Below are 27,831 nucleotides of genomic sequence, written 5' to 3' on the forward strand. Positions count from 1 at the left end.
GCGATGTAGTTGACGTAGTCAGAGAAGTCGTCGGTGAGCCGCTCGTAGTAGTCGATGAACGTCAAGACGTAGTCGGAGAAGTCGAGAAGAATAGTTGAAGTAGTCATCCCTGATTAGTAACTAGCCGAGACGACTTGACTTTTGGTGATGACGAGGCTACTTCTGCTGAAGTAGTCACGATTGCTAGAGATGTGGCTGCAAGTGTCGAGGCCATTGAAAAGCTGCTCGTGGAGGAGGTGCCGTCAAATTTAGGGTCAGCAGCCCCTAAGCAGGTAGCCCCCGAGCTGGGAGCATCCGAGCTGGGAGCCCTTAGGCAAGCTACTAACCCAGTAGGTGATGAGGCCACAGCTTCGGTGAACAAGGATGTTACTGGCGATGAGTACGCGATCTGTTCTGGTAGTCGTGCGTACGCTGTCTCAACATTAGTTCTTTTAGAACTTGGCGAGAGTGTGGAGGACTTTCCTCCCATGGCCCCTATGGAGCCAGTACCGAGTAACCAACCGGTGGTAGTCGAAAAGAGGCGTGTTCGCCTGCTGCTGCGATCAGCCCGGTAAGGACTTCTGTAGTCTTTTCTTTTGTTTAATGATTTTTGTACTCTGTAGCCGGATGATAATCTTATGACTTGATCGAACTAGGGAGGCCGAAGACATTATTCAAGTCGAGGTGGAGGTTGGGACTGGTCCGTCAACTATCATTTCTAAGCCTGTAGTCGACTTGACTATGGATGATGCACCTGAGATTGAAGACGCAACTCTCGTGGGTGCTACCATGACTATGCTGCAAGAGGTCATCCGCTCAGTGGAGGGCCTTACAGTCCCCATGAGTTCTGGAGGTGTGCCGCCTACAATGGTTGAAGTTGCGTCGATTGTGAGCGCGACTGGTGCTGATGCCCTGGCACTGGTTGTTGCGACATGAGTAGGCGAAGTCGGCGCAACAGGTATGTTATTGGAGGAGAGATGCTTTTGAAGGGGAGCTCCCTTATACCTAGAAGCTGACCATGATTTTTTCTTGTCAGGGTCTGTTGTGAGTAAAGTGCCAGAGCCTCAAGTCGCCAAGAGCACTGGAGGTCCGGTACTTGAGCTGCCACCGGAGTCGGAGATCAAGAGAGCTATCTAGAGCTTTTAGGTGCGTATAATCCATTTTCTTTGAATAATTATATTTTGACAAGTCTTGATGCTTGTGTTGTGGTGTTGTAGGATCTGTATGATAAGGCCCAGAAAAATACTTGGGCTCTTCAGGAGCGCAACAAAACTGTACAGCGGGTGGTGCAATTGGAGCAAGAGTGTCGCCATCTTATGGATTCCATGAGAGTTCATGAGGAGGCCGCAAAGTCTTTTGCGATTGAAAGGAGCGATCATGAAGTCCTTTAGGTGCGAATGGAGAATCTCTATACATCTTTGAATCAGAGATATCAAGGTGAGTACTCGTGGTTCTTGAGTATGTTTAATCGTAGTCATAGATTCTGATATGTGTGTTGTTTGACGCAGAGCTTAAAGGCAAGGAGGTCGCTACGAGTAGCCAACTGCTTGACTGGAGAAATGCTCACGACCGGGTAGCCGATGAGGCTGTCCACCTTAGGGCATCACTGGCTGAGACTCGGGCGGCTTATGAGCGCAAGAAGGAGAGAAAAGATTGGATAGGAGTGATGCTGGCATTGGCTAATGTGTCTTGTAGAGGCCATGCTAGAACTGTGGATAAGCTAGAGGGTCATCTCCAAGAGTTGACTAGTGCCACTCAGGACGCAGTCAACGCTATTGCTCCACCCAAAGATGATTCTGAGCCTCACTCGCTAGTCGAGAGACTAAGAGCTGCCTCGGGTAGAGTCGCTGGACTGTGCAGGACTGTCTGCAAGCAAGTCCTTGCAGTCGTCAAGTCGTATTACCCGAGGGCAAACTTGTTGGCAGCTGGAGATGGTATTGCCCAAAACTGCACAGAGGATGCCTATGCGCAGTATCTTGAGGAGGCTGAGCCCATTGCGGCAAGGATGACCGAGTTCATATCCTTGGAGGAACCCTAGTCATTTGAACTTGTGTTGTATTTTTTTGCCGAACACTTGTGGCTGTACTCGAACAATTGTCTTGTAAATCATGCTCTGAGAATTTTAAATTCTGATATGATCGATGATCTTTCTTCGAGAATTGTCGATTTGACCTCGTAGTCGGGAATACAAATCCGAGTAACTAAGTAGTTGTAGTATTCGGTGTGGTATTCAATTATTGGAGTTGCTGGTGAGGGTACTGTAGCTATTATTGCCTTGTACTTGAGAGGGTGCACGGGTACACTATTCAGTTTTGTCCGTTGTGCTCAGTGTGGTCATATGCATGGAGTTAAGTCATCTGTCTGGCCCTTGTCAGTGTCTCATGCTATTCGTCATGAGCGAGTAGTAATTGCGAGTAGTTGGTAGTTGCAGCCCTTCGGCTATAAATGAGCCCCTAGGTACTCGATCAGGATCATGCCCTTCAGTATAGCGATGGCTTGTTTCAGGTTGCTGTTGTTTGATAGTAAAGAGCTTCTAATGAGTGTCCCAGTACCAGAAGATTCCTCGTAGATTAGAGCCACCTTCCCTCCACAGACTCTTACGCTCGTAGGGATAGCCGCGATGCTAGAAAAATTCTCGTAGGAGGGTTTGCTGTGTGCCTCATCTTGCAACTCGTGATCCAGCTCAATTCGTGCTGGAACTCGCAAGTGAAGGATGATGAGCTCTGCGGTCTTTATCCAGCTCCCTGATTAGAGGTGGAGGTGTGGCATACGGTAAGCACTTGTGTGCTGAAGCTATCGAGCGAGCAGCTTCGGGGAATGCACTTCGTCTTCCTAGTGCCTTTCTTCCTGATCCTGCGTCGGGAATTCATCCTATCACCATCGAGGGAGCGGCGGTGAAGGAGTACTTGGTGTTCCGGTTGTTAAGGAGAGGAATCAGGGTACAGTTGCCTATTGCGTAGCTTCCTCGTGTGCAGGTCCTGCCTTTTGACACTGCTTGCACCTTGGTAGTCGAGCAGTCACCAGGCTCGTGTATCCTTGTGATATAGTAAAAGCTTGGGACTTCTGTTCTAACTACCAGTAGGTAGTTGCTTGCAGTCATTGTTGTGCAATTGTGTTGTATTTTGTATACTCCAACTTCATTGGGTAGTCGATTGTCATCCTGCGGAGTTTCGTTAATGCAAAAAGTGCAAGTATGAAATGAAGTGAGTTTGAGTATTCCTTGACTGATGGTTGCGGCAGTCTTGTGCCTTTGAAGAATCAAGTGACTAGCACCGTAGTCATGGCTTGTTATCATAAGTCGTGGGTAGAGCATTGTAGCCAAATAAGTGGAATGACTTGAGTCGTGGCTTTGTGAAGCCGCTTAGACTTGCAAAGACGAGTCGGCGAGAGAGCGTTGAAACTTGTAGAGCTGAAAAGCTTGAGTGGCTATGAATAGCCAATGAGTTGTGATAACTCGAAGAGACTTGATGAAAACAAATCGAAGGCGGAGCACTAGGGCTCGCAGAGCTGAAGAGCCTGAGTTGCTGTGAATAGCCAACGAGTTGTGATAACTCGAAGAGACTTGATGGAATCAAGTCGAAGGCGGAGCGCTGGGGCTTGCAGAGCTAAAGAGCTCGAGTGGCTGTGAATAGCCGATGAGTTGTGATAACTCAAAGAGCCTTGATGGAATCAAGTCGAAGGCGGAGCGCTGGGGCTCGCAGAGCGGAAGAGCTTGAGTGGCTGTGAATAGTCGAATGGAAGCAAAGATCGGTAGTGTTTGGCAAAGAACTTTATTGTTTAATAAACTGTGGGTGAGGATCCGAGTACATGTCTTGTAGTCTGCTACAGGTAATAGTGACACAGATGCTCTATATTCCAAGAGTTTGGTCCTTCTTCACCTGAGAGTTCCTGTAATCGGTACGATCCAGGCCCTGTGACTTTGGATATGACATAGGGACCTTCCCATGGGGAGTTGAGTTTGTGTAGCCCTAATGTATCTTGAATGTGTTTGAGGACCATGTCGCCCATATTAAAGGAACGTTCCTTGACATTATGGTCGTGATAGCGTCGTAGCCCATCGAGATATCTGGCTGACTGAACCAGTGCTGCACATCTTGTTTCTTACAGACTGTCTAGGTCTAGGCGCATTGTTTCCTCTGATACTCCTTCGTCGTACTGCTCAACTGCGGAAGATTGCCACATGACGTCTGTAGGGAGGATGGTCTCTGACTCATATACGAGGAAGTAGGGAGAGTGCCCAGTAGGCTTGCATGGTTGAGTGCGTAGTCCCCAAAGAACATTGGGTAGCTCTTTGAGCCATTTGCCTCCTTTCGTGTTGCCGATGTCATGCAGTCTTTTCTTGAGAGCTTCGAGTAACATGCCATTGGCTCGCTCGACTTGGCCGTTGGCCCTTGGGTGAGCGACGAAGATGTATCGTACATCAATTTCTCTATTCTTGCAGTATTCCCAGAAGTCATGATTGTTGAAGTTGGATCCCAAATTAGTGATGATCCTGTTGGGGAAGCCATAGCGATGTACGATCTCATCCAAGAAGTTGAGGACTCGGTCAGCCTTGGGGCAAGTGACGTGTTTGACTTCGATCTACTTGGTGAACTTATCAATGGCTACGAGTACTCGATTGAACCCTCCTAGCGCAGTTGGGCGTGGACCAATCATGTCAAGCCCCCAGCATGCAAAGGGCCATGTTGGAGGTACTGTGATGAGCTTGTAGGCGGGGACATGCTGTTGCTTGATGGCGCCGTAAATCTACCCACTATGGCGTGATGGCTTGACGCTATGCTATGATGGCCTGACAAGGAGAACATGGATCGATGATGGAGGCCATAACGTATCCACCGGTAAGAGATTCGACAAGACTAAGTAGCGCACGTATACCCACTCTTCTTTTTTTTTCTCCCGACCTGTAAGGTCGCCCCCTTGAAATATAAAAGGGACGGCCCCCTCTCTCTAGACAAGGCAATAGGCAACATACACACGAACAACAAAAGACACAGCCGCTACACACTTGTAACGCACTCCACCCTCAACACTTAGCGCACGCCAGGGCTCCAGCCAGTCTAGGGCTCAGGCATCCCTCTTCTTCCTCCTCTCATTTGTACCCCCACTGCAAACTTTGAGCACCTGGGCTCAGGAATAAATTCGACGACCGACCCTCTAACTGGACGTAGGATACGTTGCCCGAACCAGTATAGATCCTGTGTCATTGAGTGCTAGGTCATATCCGATTAACGCACAACAAAATTATTGTCGGCCAGATTTCGCACTGACACATGTATACTCAACCAAACTTTTTGTTATATTCCACTCTTGGTTGAAGCTGAGGAAGAGGATGATAGTGACAATGATATTTTTATAGTTCACGAAGATGAAGATGAAGATATAGAAGACTCTGAGAACGAATCCATGTGTATATAGTTAGAAAAATTAGATTAAGTATTTCAATTTATTTGCTTTTACGATATGTGTATGCACAATATGTATATATATAATATTATCTCAAATATTATAATAAAGATAAATAGAACTTTACATATATTAGCGTATTATAACTAGTATATGTAAAGGAAACAAATATGAAATACGAATATAGAATAAAGGAATAGAAAATAAGAAAAGAAAGGGAAAAAAATTAGTAGTACCGGTTGGTATCTCCAACCGGTACTAAAGGACCCCCTCTAGTACCGAATGGTCAGTATCGGTTGCACAACCAGTACTAGAGGGGGCACTACGGGAAAGCTACAAATTGCCGAGTGCCCCAGGCACTCGGCGAAACCCTAAAAACACTCGGCAACGTGTTTGCAGAGTGTAACACTCGGCGAAGAGCACACGACAAAGTTTCACTCGGCAAAGTTAACTTTGCCGAGTGTCTTTGGTCGGGCACTCGACAAAGGGTGTGCCGAGTGGAAAAAAACACTCGGCAAACAATTTTTCCAGAAAAAATAAAAAAACATGCCCCGGCCACCGGGGGTAGCTCCAGTTGGGCGCCGCCGCCGCCGCCGTCTCAACCACTGCGACGCCGCCACCACACCCAGGCCATCCACGACAATTCCAGCTGCTCGAAGCCGCCACCACGCCTGGGCTACCAGCTCCGGCTACTCCGCCGCCGCCACCACCGCCTGCTCCGCCCGCCTTGGAGTGCGCTGCCGCTGCTCCATCCACCTTGGAGTGCGCTGCCCGCCTTGGAATGCGCCGCCGCTGCTCCATCCCGCCGCCACCCGAGCTTCCTCCCGCGGGGCCCCCTCCCCGCTGCAACTCGAGCTGCCTCCTGTCGGGCCCCCTCCCCTCCGCCACCCGAGCTACATCCCGCCGGGCCCCCTCCCCACAGCCACCCGAGCTGCCTCCCGCCAGGCCCCCTCCCCGTCGGGCCCCCTCCCCGCCGCCGCCCGAGCTGCCTGGAGAGAAAGGGGAGGGAGCGGCGGATCCGGGGGGAGGTGGCGGCGTCGGATCCGAGGGGAGGTCGCGGCCCCGGCGGATCTGGAGGGGGAGGCGGTGGCGCCGGATCCAGAGGGGGTGGCGGCGGCGGCGGATCCAGCTTGGAGGGGTGACGCGGCGGTGGCGGCCGGATCCAGCCTAGAGGAGGGGCAGTGCGACGGTGGCGGCCGGATCTGGCCCGGAGGAGGGGCGGTGTCGGGATGAGGGAGGGGAAGGGGAGGGGGCGGTGGAAACGAGGGAGGGGGAGGGAGAAGGGAAGGGGAGGTGCCGGCCGCCGGCGGGGAAGAAGAAGGGGAGGGAGGGGAGGGGAGGGGAGGGGCCGGCGGCGGAGGGAGGGGTCGGGGGTGCGGATGGAGGGGGAGGGGAGGCCAGCTGGGTGCCAGGAGAGGCGCCGGGGGGGGGGGGGGGCTGGTGCGGGAGGAGGACGGGGGGGTGTTTTTTAGTCGCGCGCGGCGGGTGGGTCATTATTTTAGGCAGGTTTTTTCCTTTGCCGAGTGTCTGTAGCACAGCACTCGGTAAAGCACCATTTTGCCGAGTGCCAACCAGGGAGCACTCGGCAAAGTTTTTTTTTCCTTTTTCCCCATTTTCTACAACGTTTTCTTCTACATTTGTTTTGATAAACTCAACAATACCTTATCAAATTCACTCAACAATATGTATTTGATTATTCTACTCATATTATTTCATTATTTTATGCAGTTATAGCTCCAATTCAATTTCTATCAATTAAAATTCTATAATTGCACTTAATACATTAAAATTATCAAACGGTTCCAAAAAATTACCCAAATTTCACATGAAACAATATACGTTCTCTGTTGCCTATACAAAATGTTTTTTAGTCAAATCTAAATTCGATCATCACTTTGACTCCAAATCTTGTTGAATCCTTCTCAACGGTACGATTCTTCTTCTAAGATACTTCGGTTTGTAAACATTGTATGTGATAAAATGTGCGAAACTTTCTTAATTTTTTACCACAACCTCCACGTATGATATCATCACATCATGACAAATCTCATAATTTTCCGACTTCGTTTGCCTTTTTTAGAATTTAAAAATTATTCGATCACATGTTTGTGGTTATGTTTCCTGAACAAGATGTTTGAAATTTCTTTTCATTTCATGGGTAAGGCCTCAAACTGGGATAAATAATATAAATATCACTTTTCTACTCATTTTATTCTATAATTTGAATCACTTGCAGTTCAAATTTGACTTATACCAAAATTTTCCTTGAAATACAATTAATTAAATAAATATAGCAAATAAATCCAAAAATATACCGAATTTTAACATGGAGTACCACATGTTGTATGTGGGGAATAGAAAAAATTTCAAGGTGAAAAGAGGGAAAAAATTATTTTTTTACCGAGTGTCAAAAAAACACTCAGCAAACCCCCCTCTTTGTCGAGTGTTTTTTTGACACTCGGCAAAGAGGGGGTTTGCCGAGTGTTTTTTATTTGACACTCGGCAAAGTCCCAATTTGCCGAGTGTTTTTTCTTTGCCAAGTGTTTTTGGCTTGGCACTCGGCAAAGAGCTTGTTTGCCGAGTGCTCGAAAAAAAATATTCGACAATTTTTAGCTTTCCCTAGTGGAGGTTATGATTCCGTTACTAGAGATGATTTTTCGAGTAGCGCGCCGTCGCACGGCAGACGACCCACCGCTACTAGAAAAAATTGCAGACGCGCCTCATCTTTTAGATCGAACCAAAAGTTCACCAGAAAATAGCGCTAGTGTAGCAATTTGCTCGCTTTTGTAAATAGGAGCTATTTTCAGGTGGGCCTTAGGGTGACCTGTTTTTAAAAATGATTATGCAGGGGCGTGTTACCCGTCATCCACCCATGCAAATGGGAAGCATTTCTAGGCGTGGGTGATGGCGTGACCTGTTTCTAAAAATAGTCCAACACAAATTAATTCATAACTTTTTTATATGACCTCAGATGAATAGAAACTTTATATCAAAATTGTAGAGCTAGACGAGACCTAAAACTGCATAGTTGATAACTTTTTCATTTAAGATTGTCTAATAGTCCAAAAAATTATTGTAAGTTCTCTAATTTGTAAATCTAGAATTTGTATGAGTATATATATGAGTATGAATGCAGTGTGTATATGTACACAGTACATATATGTCTATATTTTGCAAGAAAAGGAAAGTATGAGTACATTGAATGTATAAGTATATGAATAAGTATATGTGAATGTATGAGTATATGTAGCAGTATATGTGAATGTATGAGTATATTTGAATTATGAGTGTATGCCAATATATGAGTACAAGTGGATGTATAAATATGTGTGAGTATATATACATATAGGTCTATATATTTTAAAGAAAAAAAGGAAAATAAAAAATGGAGAAATGATGTTTCCTCGCAGATAGTCTTGTAACAGTTTCACGTGATTTTGGATGAAGATGAAATTTATATCAAAATTGTAGAACTTAATGAGATCTAAAATTTGTAGTTGACAATTTTTTTTATTTAAAATTGTTTAGTGATCCAAAAAATTATTATAAATTCCACACCTCCCAAACTAATTGCTCCCATTGCTCGAACTTTCTCTTACACATCCTCTCTCCCGTCCACCCACCCTCCATTCCTTCTGCACCTTCTCTCTCCCCCGTCCTTCCATGACCCAAGCGGGCAGCGGCCAGGCTCCTTGGCGCGGGCGGGCTGGCGGGGCTCAGCTATCAGCAGGCACGTGGGCGGCCCAGGCGAGGAGAAGTGCGGCGGGATCTCGGTGCTTTGGCGCCATATCCAACGAATCTGATGTGTACAGCTTTGGGATACTACTATTGGAGATGGCGGGTGGGCGTAGAAACGCTGACCCACATGCAGGAACCTCAAGTCAGGCATACTATCCATCATGGGTGTATAGTCAGCTGACCCGACAAGAAGTGGGTGAGATAAGTGATGCTGTCGATATGCACCAGTTGGAGAAGAAGCTGTGTGTTGTTGGGCTCTGGTGCATCCAGATGAGGTCTCATGATCGGCCGACGATGAGTCATAGAGATGCTTGAAGCTGGGACCGATGGTATATATGGAAATGCCCCGTAGGCCATTCTTTTGTGATGATGAGCATGCTCCTGCGGCAGGTTCTTACTATCTTACCTCTGAAATGACAGCAATATCTGAGGTTGAAGAGTAATAGAGGATGAGTGAAAATACTAATGTTATAGCTTGTTCAAGCATGTAATAGATGTACTCAGTGTGTAGTGTTATTCTACTATATATATGCTATGAACATTAAAATGAGCTGTTTTCCTTTATGAAGATATCCGGTATTTGTATTCCTGCATGGATTTGCAACTGATGTATTCATGCTAAGGGGGCGTTTTCTTCCACTGACTTATTTTTAGCACGTGTCACATCGAATGTTTAGAGACTAATTAGGAGTATTAAACGTAGACTATTTACAAAACCCATTACATAAGACGAATCTAAACGGCGAGACGAATCTATTAAGCCTAATTACGCCTAATTAATCCATCATTAGCAAATGTTTACTGTAGCAACACATTGTCAAATCATGGACTAATTAGGCTTAATAGATTCGTCTCGCCGTTTAGATTCGTCTTATGTAATGGATTTTGTAAATAGTCTACGTTTAATACTCCTAATTAGTATCTAAACATTCGATGTGACGGGTGCTAAAAATAAGTCAGTGGAAGAAAACGGGGCCTAAGACTCAAGTGATGTTCCTTGTATCTTCATTATTTTGAAATGTTAGACAGTCCCACTGTCCGGATCGATCAGAGGAGGGAAACAATTGTCACCTGCAACTAGGTTTCCTAGAATAGGATCGTTCTTACAACTTCTTTCGCTAATAGGCAGCACAAACGTTCAGACTTCAGAGTGTTGGTTGTTCAGGTTCAGCATCCACACAATACTTCACTTTGCGCGTTCTTCGTTCAGATTTTTCGATTATGTGCAGATTTGTAGTACAAACCGTCAATGTGTGCATACACTCACTAGTGGTCATGGCGAAAACATTGTTTTTCATGGTTGTGCGCCTGCTCAGTGCAGAGGCTGAAACCATATTTCAATCTCGAAATGAAAATAAAGCTTCCTTCATCTTCTTTTTATAAAACATAAACAAAAGAATGTTTTGTGCAGAGAGGCAAGCAGCAGGCCTGTGCATACCATTGTTAAGTTATTTACTACTACCTGCGAACATTTGACAAAGATAGCCCAGCTAACTCCAAACTCAGAAACCAATTCAACCGTGGGATCTTGTGCTGCCAAGGAAGCCGTTTCCACCGTGGAAAAGGGGCAACTGGTGTTTCCCAAACCGGTGTCGATATATAACCCAGAAGAAGCTGTCCGTCTGGTTGATGCGAGTCACATAGCATGTTCCATCACTGTAATCCAGCTCGTAAGTAAGATTGAGAACCGCACCAGAGTGGATCACCTCGCCGACGAAACGGGGGTGATGTTGATACATCTCCAAGACTGCCGCAAGAGGAAGGAGGGCATCCATGTGGATCATGTGTCGCCCAGCCTTGAACGTGGATCTGCTACAAGAACTGCAAGTGCATACAAGACAGTTAGGACCAGGTAGCCCATCACCCTCCGCCGTTTTTCTCATTACATGCACCTACAAATTGCTAGCTGCTGTAAATCCCCATCATCAGTTCTTTCAAAAAAAAAAATCCCCATCATCATCGCGGCACCACCACGGTGTGTTGGCCGCGCCCGCCCTCAACGCAGATCAAGAACGGAGCTTCAGCTCCCTAGGAGCCGCACCCCGCAGCCGAATGGACCGCCCATGGCTGTCCTGCGCAGGGCGGGACGGTCATCCTGCGCCATGCCCAGGCCGTGCACAGGACATCAAGCTCGGGCTCAGCACTTCAGCAGCACCTGGGACACTTACCTCGAATGAAGCAGTAGACCTGCTTGCAGAGCTCTCCAGCGTCAGAAATCCGAGTACTGTCGTCGCCACCGCCGAAGTTCCCAGGGCCGCCGCCGCGTGCTGCGTAGCGAGCGACGCCGGAAAGAAACAGAGAAAATGAAGCAACTGTTTGCGACATGGGCCTAAAGACATTTGGGATAAGGGGCAATACGGTCTTTTCGCGTATCAGTTAATCGATTAAAAAGGCTGAAATGGTAACTGAATCCAGATGGCAATGTTTTTAATGGCAAATTGGCGAATCCAATGTTTGGCATGGTAAATGGGCGAAGCCAGACGTTTGAAGTGCAAAAAGCTCCACTAAATAAGCCTCCGTTCATCCATCTGCAAGCCAGTATATGAAGCATTTCAGGATCCATCGCGGCATGACATCGTGAACTAGCGCAACCTGCGCTTGTCACCATTGCTAGCTGTTTGGAAGGCCGATCTATTTTCTTTGATTCACGAGTCTTGTGTCTTCCAGATTTCTTCTAGGGCTTTGGGCGGATCTTACATTTTACAGAGGGCAAGAAGAGACAGCCTGGAGAAAGGGAAACGGCACTCTGTCTTCAGGAACCGATAGGCACTGCTACTGCAGTCCCTTGCATTTGCATTAACCCGCTTCTCCCCAGCTACCGGTCATATTTTGGCCTTGTTTGGCCGGGCTCACGGTGCTCCGGCTCCTGCACTGTAGCATGCAGTGGTGTCAGAGAAGCCGAAGCTGGAGGATGTGAGAGGGAGGGAGAAGAGGGAGAGAAAAAAAGACTCCGTGCTATAGTACTACTACAGTGATGCTACAGTGAAATGTTAGAGGAGTCGGAGCCCATGAAGCTGCACTAAACTGACCCTTTGGTCCAGCTTGTTCTTGGTGTCGTTGGCTTGCTGCCTCCTGCCGTGTGGGCACACGGTGCCGGCGGATCCGCAACAGATGGGTGTTTACTTTGTTAACTCTTTAATCTTTCTTGTTGCTTTAATTTTCCCTTGTGACTCGTGTTTTATATTTGATTCACATCAAAATACTCCAGTATATAATAACCTCTAAGATATCAAGAACCACCAGTTCATCATACAATGATACTTCATCCATCCCAAATTAATAAGTTGGTAGGCAGGTCAATGCTCATGGTATGTCAACTTGCTAGGTACTCCCTCTATCCACAAATATAAGCATTTATGGGTTTGATAGAAGTATAAATGATGTTTTTCATCATGAAACCAGCTATCATAATATGTAATTCTTTATATTGAAACAATTTATTTTTATATATATTATTGGTTAAAGTAGTATATCGAAGATCGCGTCAATGTTCCAAATTGTGGATAGATGGAGTACATAACAATATTTTAATTATGCAATGGACAGTAACTCAATATATTGCAACAAGCCTTTTGCTATCATTCAAAGATTGAATATGGATGTTACTACTCCGCATTCATCTTAATTACCCTCTATTCCCACATCGACGCGTGGCGAATTCACCTATTATCAAGGATGAAGCTAGGAAGGCTTTTGGTTCTTGACTGGAACAAAAGGGTTAAGTGATTTGTGTGCTATCACTACTAGAAATATAACCTCTTGTCCCTAACATTAGTACCGGTCATATTTGGACATGGTATTAGAGGGGGCATTAGTACCGGATCCAAGTTTTGGCTTCCGCGGAGGCCCTCTAGTACCGATGGAGGCTCCAACCAGTAATAGGGGTCCGGGTGGAGGCTCCGATTGGAGCCCCCAACCGGCACTAGAGGGTTTCCCACCGCACACTTAGATTTTTTTTCCCCATCCCACCGCTACCCCGCACGCCTTATCTCCTCCTCATCAGCATCGCACAGTTAATATCCACACCGCTCATCTGCTCTTGCCAATGGCTCCTCTCTCTCTCCTCCTGCTCCAGCCTCCCCTTCCTCCTCTCTCTCTATGAGCACACTGGCGGCAATGGCGTAGGAGGGGTGCGGCGGCGAGAGCGGCAGGCCGGAGCCGCGGCGGAACAGTGGGTGGAGGGGCGGGGTGGCGGGGTAGAGATGGAGGAGGGGCGGCGGATGGCGGTGGGGGAGGCGGAGGCGGATGGGAGGGGAGGGGAGGCGTCGGGGGTGCGGTGCCGGTGGCGGGGGCTGGCGGCAGGGCGTCAGGGGTGGGGGTGCGGGGCCGGCGGGGGGCTTGCGCGTAGGGGCAGCGGGGCCAGGGGCGGAGGAGCAGGCGGTCATGGAGGCGGGGCCAGCGGCGGGGAGGGGGAGGAGGAGGTGGCAGGGGTGGAGGGGGCTGGCGGGGAGGGGTGAAGGAGGGGTGGCCTGGGCCACCGGCAGGGGTCGGGGGGGGGGGGGCGGGGCTGGCGGCAAGGGTGGGGGATTTTGGTTTTTTTATTTTTTAATACCCTCTAGTACCGGTTATTCCAACCGGTACTAGAGAACTCCCTCTAGTACCGAATGGCTAGTATCGTTTGCACAACCGGTCTAGAGAGGGGTTTGGAACTGGTATTAGAGGTTATTTTTCTAGTAGTGTATTTTAATTCATTGCCCCTTCGTTGTCTGTGGTGGTTGGGTGTTGGTTTTCATTCTTCTTTGTTTGTTTGTTTTGTTCCGTAATTCAGTGCTGCATTGCTAGTTATTATTCTCGAATGTTTTAAGATAAATATATGTATATTTATATAATTGTATTTACCGAACAATTGTTAACTTTCTACCTATCCTTGTAAATCGTCATGCCCGCCAACTTGCCATACGTTATGAAATGACATTGATGAAATTCTCTCTCTTTTCTTCCCATTGGAGGTTCAGTTCTCACCCAGTAACAAAAACAATGGATTGACCTCGATTAAGAAAGAACATCCAGTAGCCAATACATGCATATATACGAAGAGATCAATGGATCCATGCAAGCCATACGCAAACCAATACGCACGTGCAGACCAGGTGTGCCCGTTGCGCGCCAACCCACTACGATTTGCCATTTACACCTCGATCTCCAACGACGTGAAACCACGCATACAGTGGCCTGCCTTGAGGTCCTCCGGGTCTCCAGCTTCCGGCAGCCGGCCGTACGTTGCCTCCGGTGGATACCTCCTGCACACGTACGAGTAGAGCCCGACGACGAACAACGCCATGAGTATCAAGCACCACCCGAACTGCAGGTTGATGACGGCCTTAGCATGGTGCTCGCTTTTGTCGCTGTGGCAGCGGATAGAGTGGCCGCCATCCTCGAGTGAGCAGCCATTGGCGATGAGCCCCGGGAGCCACATGACCCCGATGACCATAAACCACACCCCCTGGAACGTGAGCGCCACCGATCGGACCATGCTCACCGCTAAGCTCTGCGGGAAGCCGGCGCCGAGGAGCGCGGTGGCGAGACAGGCGGCGACGATGACCTGCAGGATCCAGTGGAACTGGCCCTCAACGCCGGCGTGGTCGGTGGAGTGGACGTGGAACATGAAGAGCTCCTGCGCGTAGACGAGCGCCCCGAGGAGCGTGCAGAGCGTGCGGCGACCCCGCAGCAACCGGGAGTGGTCGAGGTACACGGCGGCGCCGGCGTAGAAGACGATCGTGGCGTAGATGGCTGCGTGCTCGTGGTGGCGCAGGCGCGCCTCCGGGATGGATCCGTCGGCGTTGAACGGCATGGAGCGGAACATCTCGGAGACGAACCCGTAGGCGCCGCCGGCGAGGATGACGAGGAGCTCGAGGTAGCGGACGCGTGGCGCCGGGAACCAGGCCGGCGCGACGTATGTGCCCGGGTCGAGGGAGAAGAGCCTGATGTGGTTGAAGAGCTGCCACAGGCCGATGCCTGAGATTATGATCCCGGGCACGACGTGGCCGAGGGCTTCTTCCATGGCGCGGCGGTCGTAGGTACTTTGTTGATGGGACTGTTTTCTGCTTTCTTGGGATGGTCGAGATGGACGATGTTTCGCGGTTGCAAGGCTTAAATAGGATGGGAGGCTCTCTCATAGTGGATTACCAAACCGAGAGCCAGAGCGGCGAAGACACTACTGGAAAATTGAGCATTGGTTCTAACCCGTTAGTTTTTGACCCGATCCTGATATAAGTATTAGTATCGTGTCTAACAGCTAGGTCCCCAGGATCCCTCCCTAATCCCCTTTAGTACCGGTTGGGAGCTCTACCTGTTTAGTACCAAGTGGAGCATCACCCGGTACTAAAGGCCCTCAGGTACATTAGTACTGGGTGGAGGCTTCAACTGATACTAATGGGTGACCTTTAGTAACGGATAGAACTCCCAACTAAGGAGCTCCCACCTTATCCATCTCCCCATCACCCCATCCGTCTTATTCATCTCCCCTATACCCGCTCTCTCTGTCCGCCTCCCCTACCTTATCCATCTCCCGTCCTCTCTCTATGCCCCCTATCTTCGATCTCTCTCTGTCCTCTCTCTCTCTTTGCACCGCGGGTGGAGGGTGCAGCAGTGATGGGGGCAAGGGCGGCAGTGGAAGGGCGTGGGAACGACGGCGGGAGGGCAGGGCGGACGTAGGGCAAGGAGCGGCGGACGGGCGCGGCGGGAGGGCGGGGCGGACAGTGGCAGGACGACAGGAGGGCGGGGCAAGGAGCGGCGGACGGCCGTGGGAGGGCGGGGCGGATGGTGGCGGGACGACGAGAGAGCAGGGCAAGGAGCGACGGACGGGCATGGTGGAAGGGTGCAACGGACGACGGCAGGAGGATGCGACAGACGGGAGGGCGGGACAGGGAGCGGCGGATGGCGGCGGGAGGGCGGGGCATGGCAGCGCGGGGGGGGGCAGCGGATAGCGGGAGCGCGGGACACAGAGTGGCGGATGACGGCGGGAGGGTGCGGTGAGCGGCAGCGGGAGGACAGCCGACGATAGTAGGAGGACGGCTGCGGGACAGCGGGAGGGTGGGAGGGCGGGGCAAGGAGCGGCGGATGGTGACGGGAGGGTGGGCCAGACAACGGCGGGAGGATGGCCAACGGCAGCAGGAGGATGGTGGCGGGAGGGCGGGGCAAGGAGCGGCGGGTGGTGACTGGAGGGCGTGGCGGACGGCGGCGGGACGGTAAGGAGTGGCGGACGGTGGCGGGAGGGCGCGGCGGATGGCGGCAGGAGGATGGCGGCAGGATTTATTTTTTATTATTTTTTAATACCCCATTAGTACCGATTATTTGACCCGGTACTAAAGGCTCCCTTTAGTACTGAACTAGCAATACCGATTGTACAATCGGGGGGTTACGAACCGGTACTGAAGGCGCTTTCTCCAGCAGTGAGATGCTAGAAAATTCTATAGGAAGGTGAAGAATTCATCAATGAAGTTGCAACCATGGGGAGAATTCATCATGCAAACATTGTACGCCTGCTAGGCTTTTGCTTGAATGGGCTAGAAGGGCTCTCATTTATGAATTCTTGCCAAACGAATCATTGAGGAATACATATTCTCGTGTAGTCGCAATGCTTCTCATGGACTCCCGGCACCAAACAAAATGCTAGGCATTGGTGTTTCTCGATGAATGGAGTACCTACATCAAGGATGCAACTAGGACATCCTCCACTTCGACATCAAGACTCACAATATCTTACTGGACTATGGCTTCAATCAAAAGATTTCAGATTTTGGCCTTGCAAAGCCTTGCAAAATATTGTTACCTTGACCAAAGCGAGAGGCACAATGGGTTATATTGCACCAGAGATATATTCTCCAAATTTTGGTGGGATACCATACAAGTGAGATGTTTACAATTTTAGCATGCTGGTGTTAGAGATGGTGAGTGGAAGAAGGAACTCGGACCGAGGTATTGAGAACCAAAATGAAGTTTACCCCTCTAAAACGATGGTGAGATAGATCGGAGGGAGTGGCATGCCACCAAGGAAACTCTTGTCTCCTGGGGGAAAGGAGATGAGACCAGCGGGGAGCTCCTCCCGCCGGTGACCACTCCGGTCCCGACGACCACCACCCCCGGCGAGGACCACTCCGGCCCCGCCAGCCAAACCCTCGCCCTCTCCAACATCTCCTTCCGGAGCTCCCTGCTACCTGGTCCTAGGTAAGGTTCAATGGCCTCACTCCTTTTTGTGCAAAGCCATGGTTTCGCTTTCGCGGCCAAAGTTCGTGATTTGTTGGGCTCTCAAGTGACCCCAACCCCGGATCGAGCACAAGGTTTCTCTATGGTTGTCGCCTTTAGCAGGAACATCTTTAAGCTTGATCCCAGCTCTGTTGGCTCTTGTCTTCAGAACGTTATGGGTGGTTCCGCCATTGGATTTCGGGTTTCTCAAATTTCTTAGCAAGTTTTCAAGTTTACTATTGCTTCGAAACATGTGGGCTTCTTGTGCTTGGACCTCAAGGATTTTTTGTGTAATGCATTCAACTTGGGTTTCTTTCTTTTCAATGCTTCAGGCCTAGCCAAGGCCTCCTTCTTTGCTCGGAAAAACTCCGGACCTGCTTATCACTAGGAGGTTGTTCGCCCCAGATATGGAAGAGCAGTATCACATATCAAAAACTCTCATACGAAGGAATCTCTGAAGCACAAGGATTTCAATATAAATGGGAAGTCCAACAAGTCTGATGAATTTATTGCTTCTCCACCAGGAATGCTTCCATCCAAAGCTTCTCTTACATTTGCTGATGTTGTCAAATCTAATACAGGATCTCCACCTTGGCTCATAGGGGCTAATTCAGTCCCAGTTGGACAAAACTTAGCATTCCTTAATAAACTTTCGATTGTTGGTGAACCTGGTGTTTCGGGTTCTTCATTTTCTCCACCAATGATCAGGAAATCGGTCTTCGATCGATTATCTTTCAAATCTGCTTCTCAGCAACCGGCTGCTGAGGTTGATCGGGCACTTGCATCCAATGGGCCCACTCTTGAAAGGGTCAATACCCAAGGAAGGCAGCTGCGTAGGGGTTTCTTTTGTTCCCGATGCCTGTCATCAAGTCACAAGAGATCTTCCTGCAGAAACTAGATCTCCTATTGGCACTGTAAACGGGCGGGGCACACGCTTAATGACTATAGGCTTTTTCACAGTCTCCAAGCCTTCATCATGCGCTACGGGACTTATTTCGGCTACGCATTCTCCCCAGGCATCAAGGCCTCGGACTGTCCTCTGGATTGCCGCTCTACTTGGTTCAAGGCTGGCCCAACTGATGGGAGTAAACTAGGTTCAAGCGGCCCAAGGATTTTTCCCAGTCTCGAGGACTTGGCTCTAACTCTTCACGGCAGCGCAACCAGCAACGCAACTAGCAACCCAACCGTCGCCCAGTCTGCCTCTTCATCTCCGCCCCTCTCCTCCCAACAGCAACAGTGCAATCCACCCGACAAGAACACCCTCTATTGCCAACAAACCGCAATCAACCAAGGGGAAGCAATGGCTTTCCTCAACATCGACCCCCATCCCTTCATGCTCGCTGGCTTTCATCGAGTGATTGTGCAAGGACGCCAGCAGTTTATGAGGGTGGTCGTCCCCAGAGCGCTGCCAAGAAATGAAGATCTGGCAATCATCACTGTCAAAAACCTGCCCCCTGGTGAGATCCCCTTTGGCCCCCTGAGAAATGCGGTCGCAAATTTCCTAGTTCATGATTTGGGCATAGAAGTTAAGGATGTGCAAAGAAGTCCATTTGGTAGAGGACAAGCTTTTGTCAGGATGGGTAGACCCTCTGACAGAGATGCCCTCATTGCTAGAAGCCCCCATTTCCATAACGGTCTTAGCTTCTCCTTTGTGCAACATAATCGGGCCTCCAATGCCCGCCGGGTTAACTTCAACAAGGAATCCTGCCTTATGTTAATTGGGTATCCCATTGATAGCCGTTCTTCTCATGAGATTGAGGATTGTATCAGATATTTTGGTAGGATGATCCTTTGGCATAAGGATGACGTCCTAGTCAGAGTTATTTTAAAGGCAAGAGTCACAGATCTCGTTGATATCCCCCACTATCTTATCATGTCAGAAGGAGATGATTTTGAGGGAGTGTCATACATAGTGCAATGCGAAATTTTACACCAGAACATGCTTGGGGCTCAACTACAGGATGAAGATATCCCACCAGGAGGGCCAGATGGAGAATTCATTTTCCCGGGCATTCGGTTAAATGAACAACAACAGGGGCACCCACACCATCACCCTATGGCTCTGGATGATCAAGGAGGCCAAATTCCTGATCTTAATGGGAACCCTGCCCAGGGCAATATTGAGGAAGATCAGGATGAGGAGGAGGAGGAAATGCAAGAAGAAGATTTTCTGGATATGATACTCGAGGATGCTCAGGCCTTGCATGAGGAGGAAGAAGAACCTCATGTCATTCTGGATTTAAACCTCAATTTGTCACCCCCACCGCACTCCTCAAGCTCTTCTGAACTGGATAATGGTCCATTTCCAATGGTGGTTTACATTGAAGGGACCCCACAGGCCATTGTGCTTGACCATATTGAGCAGCATTTTGTGCAGGCTCCAGCCCCCCCCCCCCCTAATGGGTCAGCCTTTGGATCTCCATGCACAGCAGGCTACCATGCAAGTTGGACCCTTGATCCATCAAGAGATTGTTCTTGGCCTGCCAGCTAACAATCAAGAGGAACAGAATGCTGTTGCCAACCAGGTCCAAGGTGATCAGCTTATGGGACACATTAATGTTAATCTGGCATTGTTGCCTGATATTCAGTTGCACAAGGACCCAATGGCTGCTGCTCAAAAGACTCTCAAAAGTGTTGTTCTGCCTGATTCACTTTTGCTTACTTCAGAACCAGTCCCAAAAGCATCTTGTGCTGCTCAGAACCCTAACATCTTCAGACTTTGGGCCCAGCATTTTTCTCCAGCAGGTTGTCCTGAACAGGTCACATACATTCCCACGGAATGGGCCTCCTTTTTTATCAACTTGTTGCTCTCACCACAGCACTTCGACTGGGCCAAAAAATTTCTAGCCTCTCCAGCCCTTTGCCTTGCATCAGCCAGATTGAGGAAGACCACAGTTCTGCGCGCTCTTCCTCCATGAATGTAACCAGTGAAGCTACACCTAAGAAAGCCAGAGCAAGGTTGGGAAGCTCTCTGACTCCGGAGTGCGAGTCTAGTGTCAGGAGAAGTACCAGAATTAAAGCTAGAAATGAAGGTTTCCGTGCCACCTCCTGTCAAGACAGCTGCTACCTTGCCTGCAACTCAAGGGCACCCACTCTCTCCCAGACTCATATTCAGGGATTGGGAGAAAAGATCTGCGCCATCGATCCTTCAAAAACCTCCTCTGCCCGGCTGTCAGCAAAGTCCAATTCCATGAAGGCGGTGGGGGACAAGGGAGGCATGACATCCCCGGGGACTCCACACAAGAGCAAGACGGTCAAGTCCCAAGGGTCGTTGTTGACACCAAAACTTGGTGCAGTAACCAGCAAGCTTTTGTTAAAATGTGTTGACGCAAAATCCTGAAGGTGGTGGACCCTGCATCACCACATGAGGATCTGGGAGGTATGATTAACTCCAGTGCAGAATCCAAATCGGCGCGCATGGTGTGCGCGGGCGTGCCAGTCAGTTTGACCATTCAACTGACAAGGTGGAGATAATTCTCTCGAAGTTCGATGGAGTCGGCCGATTCGGCCGATTTAATATAATTTACAAGAACCATCAGCCATACGGCCGATAGGAAACACGATGCTGTTGAGTTGTTGCTCCACCATAGCTAGAGCCACAAGCCGATGAGATCTAAACTAACATCACCACCAATATTTTTAGGTGAAACCACAACGATGCGCCCGGTACTTGCAGTCTAGAAATATTTAGCAGGACGTTAATCTGAACCCCGCCAGCTAATGAATCCAATCACAATGGAACTTACTCCCAACAGCACTCGAAGGGGTAACCAAGATTAAGATGCAACAGGCTATTAAATGATCTATCGTCTATGATGAATCGATCTAAAGCTAATTAAAGCAAACTGAACGCAAGACGAAAGAACAGATAAATATCAGCCGATGCAAGCTTAATCAAGGCGGGATAACTGGTGAATACCGTAGATCGAGACAGAAGCGATGCGCCGTAAGTCAAAGATCCAAGATACTCGATAACTGGTAGATGAAACTAGACGAAACCACAGCGATGCGCCCGGTGGTTAAAGCCTAGAACACCTGGTGACGGAACTTGCAGCTCGCCGGAGATCGAGGTCGATGCAGCCCAGCTTGCTAGAAGGAACTCGTCGAGAATCTACATTACTCCTACTCCTAGGGCAATGGCATGAAGCCGAAAGGTAAAGGTAAATATGTTGTATTATTGATCGTGTGATGATCCTTTACAATGGACACATCCCTTTATATTTATAGGGCGGACGTTACATAATTGGCATCTAACCACGCACAAGGCAAGTCACGTGCACAATCTTTTCTAATAAAAAACTCTATTTCTAACTAACCCAACTCTATCACTAAAATATTTTATTCTATGAAACAACCTCCCGTACATGCACAGATCGGCCGCATGCATAATTATTCTGGAAGCCTCCCACGCATGGCATGCAAAGTGCACCAGAATCCATGTTGTATATTCTAATCATTTTTATCCATACGTGCTGGCCTTTCCTTTATATCATCCTTGCCTCTCCTTGCCGATCAATCCAATGAAGCCGATTTGGACTCCGTGCCCATATACACGCATGCTAGCTTCTTATTGTTGTACGTGACTCCAATTATCTTGTACTCCGAATTTATAGGATTGGTCAAAATCCGGTGTCAACAGTCGTCTACCAGCAACTGATGGATATTGAAGGCGGTGTACCTCCCCGCCGATTTCTATAATTGTCATGCTGCAAGTCTTCTTTATGACATTATTAAACTTTATTTTGTTATCGTGGTGGATCTGTCGCTAGGAACCACTTTATCATCCTATGGACCTCTATCTTATCCTCTCAGTTTCTGGTTATCGTAACATGATTGTCATGGTTATGTTTTTATGGTCATTGAGGGGGTCATTTTTTTCGTCTTCTGTCCCTCTCGGTTGATGTGCTTTCGGAGGATCTCTTATTTTGTTAGTTTCAATGACTTGTAAACGTACTTGGAACATCCTGTCCTGGAATGTGAGGGGTATTAACTCCTCGCTTAGATGGAATGCTATTAGAAGTAAAATTGCAGAATCTAATGCAGATATTATTTGTTTGCAAGAAACCAAAAGGGAGCTGTTAACAGACTCGTATCTCAGAAATGTTTGCCCCCCGACATTCACTCTCTTCGATTTTATCCCATCAGTTGGCAACTCAGGTGGAGCACTTATGGCATGGAATGCAAACAAGTTTCAGGGGCAATCCACCTTCCAAAACATATTTGCGCACTCTATGGAATTAGAATGCAAAATGTTAGGAGAAACGTGGATTCTAACCAACATATATGCTCCTTGCACCCCAGAAGCCAAGCTGGAATTCCTGGACTGGTTCAAGAGAATTAGGATGCCGGAGGATGAAAAATGGTTAATTGTAGGAGATTTCAATCTTCTCAGAAGACCAACTGATAGAAACAAGCCCGGGGGTAATCCACAAGAAATGGTTCTGTTCAATGAAGCAATTAGCAGGCTTGGGCTAACAGAGATCCAGCTCAAAGGAGGAAGATACACTTGGACAAATAAGCAAAATAACCCATTACTGGAGAGACTGGACTGGTTCTTTTCTTGCTCTGCCTGGATTTCTGCATATCCGAACACATGGGCCTCAACCCTCTCAAGAGACTCTTCTGACCACAACCCGTGTACCATCTCCATATCAAATTCAATGCCTTCGTCTCAAGTATTCAAATTTGAAAATTATTGGCTGCATCATGAACAATTCTAGGTCATCCTGCATCAGGCTTGGAATTCACCAACGTCTTCTGTCGACAGGGCCAAAATCATTGGAGCAAAATTCAAGAATCTAAGAAAGGAGATCAGGTTCTGGAAGGCTGGGCTACCAAGTTTGGCCAAAACAATTCAGAATACTAAAGATGCCATGCTATTCCTAGATATCTTGGAGGAATCCAGGGATCTCTCTTTACATGAATGGAATTTAAGAGACATAATCAGTGCTCATCTTAATAATTTATTGCAACAGCAGAAAGCATACTGGAAGCAAAGAAGTTCTATCAACTGGGCTAAAATGGGAGATGAAAGCACAAGGTTCTTCCATGCAAAGACTTCTATAAGAAACAAGATAAACCACATATCGGTGCTGCAGGATCAGAATGGACAGACAGTCAGAGAACATGAAGCCAAAGCAAATCTCATTTGGGAGGATTTTAAGAATAGAATGGGCAAATCTGAATTTAATCATATTTATTTTAACCTAGCTTCCATCCTATTTCCTTCTGATGGTTTACAAAGCCTTGAAGAACCTTTCTCCAGAGAAGAAATTGATGCCATCATCAAGGAGCTACCAGCCAATAAATCTCCAGATCCTGATGGTTTCAATGGAGAATTTATAAAAAGGTGCTGTCTGGAAATAACTGAGGATTTCTATGCTCTATGTGAGGGGTTCTATAACGGGGAAGTGTGTATTCGCAGCATCAATTCATCCTTCATCACCCTCATCCCAAAGAAAGACTGTCCCTTGAAGGTGGGCGACTACAGACCAATTTCCCTTTTAAACTCTACAATAAAGCTTATTACAAAGATCCTGGCTCTGAGATTACAAAAAGCTATTACAAAGCTCATCCATCAGAATCAGTATGGCTTTATCAAATCTAGAACTATTCAAGACTGCTTGGCGTGGGCTTTCGAATACTTGCACATGTGTAAAGCATCAAAGAAGGAGCTAATTATTCTCAAATTGGATTTTGAAAAGGCTTTTGATCGAATAGAGCATCAGGCAATCTTAGAAATTCTAAAACATAAAGGATTTGGGGATAAATGGATAGGCTGGATTGAGGCCATTCTTGGCTCAAGAACATCCTCTGTCCTTCTGAATGGAGTCCCAGGTAAAGTCTTTCACTGCAGAAGAGGGGTCCGACAGGGAGACCCTCTATCTCCACTCCTCTTCATGCTTGCTGCTGACCTGCTACAATCCCTGCTCAACAAGTCCAAGGACGAAGGCAACATTAACCTCCCAATTCCCTCGAGAGCTAGCAATGATTTTCCGATTGTCCAGTATGCGGATAGTACTTTACTTATTATGGAAGCAGAACCAGATCAGTTGAACCACTTAAAGGGCCTCCTGGACACCTTTGCTGAATCCACGGGACTGAAAGTAAACTATACCAAATCTATTATGGTTCCTATAAACACACAGCAAGACAAGCTAGATCATTTGGCTAGTATTCTAAACTGTCAAGCAGGTTCGCTTCCTTTCACATATCTGGGCATGCCTCTTGGATTATACAAACCTAACATGCAAAACTTCCTCCCATTGATCAATAGAATAGAAGGACGACTAGGAGGAATCTCATCCATGCTTTCACAGGGAGAAAAGTTATAGTTGGTCAATTCAGTGTTAACATCAACAGCAATGTTTTAGATGGCCACGATGAAACTACCAAAAGGAGTGATCCAGCAAATAGATAAACTCAGAAAACATTACCTTTGGAGAGGCTCAGATATGGCATCTGTCAAGCCATCCAAGGCAGCTTGGCCAATAGTATGTCTGCCCAAGAGACAAGGGGGATTGGGAGTACTGAACATCAACACGCAGAATGAGGCAATGCTCTTAAAATTTATGCATAAATTCTTCTCCAAGGCTGATTTACCTTGGGTTCATTTGATATGGGATAATCTTTACTATCGTGGTTCTCTCCCGGGTTTACAGAAAAAGGGTTCATTTTGGTGGAAGGATGTAGTCAAACTGTTACAAAAATATAAAGGAATTGCATCTGCTTGGATAGCGGATGGAAGCACTGTGCATCTTTGGCAAGACACTTGGAACAATCACTTCTTGCCAACTGAGCTCCCCCATCTTTTATCCTTTGCCAGAAACAAGAACATCACTTACCAGAAAGCAACCAACATGACTGACCTTAACCTTCTATTCCACCTGACTTTATCCACGGAGGCTCACTCGCAATTACTAGTGCTTCAGGCGATAACTCATAACTTGGACTCTCAAAGGGGGACAGATCTTTGGACCTATATCTGGGGGTCACCAATCTTCTCGGTGCACAAAGCATACAAGGCCTTGACAGGGCAAAGGGAAACACTGACGGGCATGTTCCCCAGACCCACGAGTAGGCCCTGAACGGCCCACTAAGGGACGTACTCGGACACGATCAAGACAAGGGGGCTACACAGCTGTAGGCGTATCCCACTCGGACTAGTTGTATGCATAAGGAAACTACTCGGACCACACCGAGTAGAACTCTATAATCGTACCCGACTAGGATTTAGACTTGTAACCCTGCCCTCCCGAGTATATAAGGGCGGGCAGGGACCCCCTCAAACAACAACTCCAGTTCATCTAAGAGCAATACAAACAACTCACAGGACGTAGAGTATTACGCAATCTAGCGGCCCGAACCTGTCTAAATCGTGTTCCTTGCGTCACCATCGACTCCTTGATTCTCGACGGCCCTTACCGCATAAAAGACCACCTAGGGTACCCCCTAGGTGGGTTGCCAGTCTAAAACACCGACAAACACATCCAATCCACCACTGGTTATGGAAATCTAAATGTCAAAAAAAGCATAAGGTTTTCTTCTAGCTTCTAATTAAAGACAGATTAAACACAAAAGATATCCTCCAGAGAAGGGGAATGCAACTGGACTCTATCATTTGCGAAATGTGCATTCTGCAAAAAGGGAAACCGTTACCCATCTCTTCTTGAGATGTAACTTTGCAAAGGCTTGTTGGAACTCGATTGGGATCTCCTTTGTGTCTACAAGATCGGCAATCCATATCTTCAATCAGATCAGAAGACATCTTAATGCCCCCTTTTTCATGGAAGTCATCATACTTATGTCTTGGAGCATTTGGACAATGACAAATGACTGGAGCTTTAATAATGTTGATCTGACGGTTGCAGGAACCAGACTCAAATTTTTATCAGAAATTTTGTTGGTAGCTTCGTACAGAATGAATCCTTCTTTGGGTCAGGAATGTCTAGACTGGATCCGCTCGTTATAACGGCTTCCTCCCTTTGCTTTAGTTTCCCCCTTTTTTTTCTTTTCTCTTTAGTTCTTTTTTGCTGTATTTGTTTCCTTTGTTTGGGATTTTTTAATAAATTTCAGTAGGGGCACGCCCCTCCTGTTGCATAAAAAAAACTTTACCCCCTGAGTGGATCTACGACACAGTAATCAATGGGCAGGAACTGGTCCTTACTAGGGAAATAACAGAAGAGGATAAAGAAACTGTGAAGCAGCTAGCCATTGTGGCATTCTGGTGCATTCAGTGGAACCCCAGAAACAGGACATCAATGACAAAGGTGGTTAACATGTTAACAGGAAGGCCGCACTACAGATACCACCTAAGCCGTTTGTCTCCTGTGAAAGCAATCCTATGCAGTAAAACATGGAGAACATACTAAGAGTAATTTGATAAATATAATATTGAAAGTGATACTTACTCCACGCCTTAGCATGGTATATTAGCATAGCTCTTTTATGGTACACAATACTAGATTATACTAGTGTTTGAAAAGAACTAGTATACAAACATCCGACGGTCAAGATTAATTGTGTACTACTGAAACCTTCACTTGCATAAGTAGTATAGATAGTATAAGGATCTCATAGTAAAAGAACGCAAATGACATCACTAAAATTTTATTTTTGATACTAGCATAAAGTTTAAAAGGTCATTCCGTTTGAAATATCCCTTTTCACATGCAATAATTACTAAATCATCCATATTCATGAACATTTAGATGTTATATATACTATGTACTACTAAGTAGTAGTATTGTGTACCGTAAAAAAGCTCGTATTAGCACTAGCATGCAACGTTTGGATTACTCTGTTTTATTAGCCACCCGAGGTAAAACTTTGTCAGTATTCAGCATGTAATAATTTTGTTAGGAATATATCACTGATATGATATTATACTGGACATGGTTTACGAATTTGTTGTAACTACGCACGGCAGTCTGCAGAACTCAGTTCAGTGCTGTTGCCCTCCTTTTCATGGATCAGGATTGGCCAAAATGTTTTGTTCAACATCAGTCAGGATTTGGGCAAAATATGACGGGAATAATCAGGCAGGATGATGAAATTTACCCCCAGGTAAACAAATTGTGCATTGCGAGTGGATGCGGTGATACGGATATGAGCACAGTCATTTTGAAATTTAGCAAAAGAAAAAATTTGAAGGATTACCTTTGCCAGTACCGAGTGGCAGGCGAACTTGCAAAGTACTGCATAAAAATAGGTTTATATACATGGGATAGTTCTTTAGAAAAGATCTATTAAAAATTACCAACTACAATACAATGATGCTGTATGTAAATGTATAGTTCTGAGGTACCAATAATAAACTTCAGGGACCACACCGCATAAAGAAACTTTATCGCCGGACCAATGAGCACCAATGCAGCAGAACCACGAGGAAACCTAAATTATCGAAGTATGCATCGCCGGACACTGCTGTCAACAAAAAGAATGCCAACAATACGATCCTTGATGCCTGTATTATCTGTTGGTCCATGGAATTCCCTGCAAGTCAATGCCATGGCCCATAGACAGGAT

At 47.3% G+C, this 27,831-nt stretch overlaps 1 protein-coding gene, 1 long non-coding RNA gene and 1 pseudogene across 2 annotated transcripts; 1 reads left to right on the forward strand and 2 right to left on the reverse strand.

The window, feature by feature from the left end:
• Window positions 1-10,469: 10,469 nt before the first annotated feature.
• Window positions 10,470-11,710, reverse strand: LOC117855485 (uncharacterized). The gene is made up of 2 exons (XR_004640511.2): window positions 11,289-11,710; window positions 10,470-10,941 (listed from the first exon to the last, which is right to left on the reverse strand). It is a non-coding gene; the product is annotated as an uncharacterized lncRNA (long non-coding RNA).
• A 2,535-nt stretch (window positions 11,711-14,245) lies between these two features.
• Window positions 14,246-15,284, reverse strand: LOC117856156 (uncharacterized). The gene has a single exon (XM_034738588.2). It carries the CDS (start codon window positions 15,119-15,121, stop codon window positions 14,249-14,251), a length of 873 nt encoding a protein of 290 aa, XP_034594479.1. The 5' UTR covers window positions 15,122-15,284; the 3' UTR covers window positions 14,246-14,248.
• Window positions 15,285-16,216: 932 nt separating this feature from the next.
• On the forward strand, window positions 16,217-26,656 carry LOC117856158 (rust resistance kinase Lr10-like; annotated as a pseudogene).
• The last annotated feature ends 1,175 nt before the right edge of the window (window positions 26,657-27,831 follow it).

Source organism: Setaria viridis, chromosome 5 (genome assembly GCF_005286985.2).
Source record: "Setaria viridis chromosome 5, Setaria_viridis_v4.0, whole genome shotgun sequence".
Classification (NCBI taxonomy): domain Eukaryota; kingdom Viridiplantae; phylum Streptophyta; class Magnoliopsida; order Poales; family Poaceae; genus Setaria; species Setaria viridis.

What these genes read in the sequence shown, in the direction of transcription:
- LOC117856156 (XM_034738588.2), bottom strand. Translation starts at nt 15,121, where the DNA reads ATGGAAGAAGCCCTCGGCCACGTCGTGCCCGGGATCATAATCTCAGGC.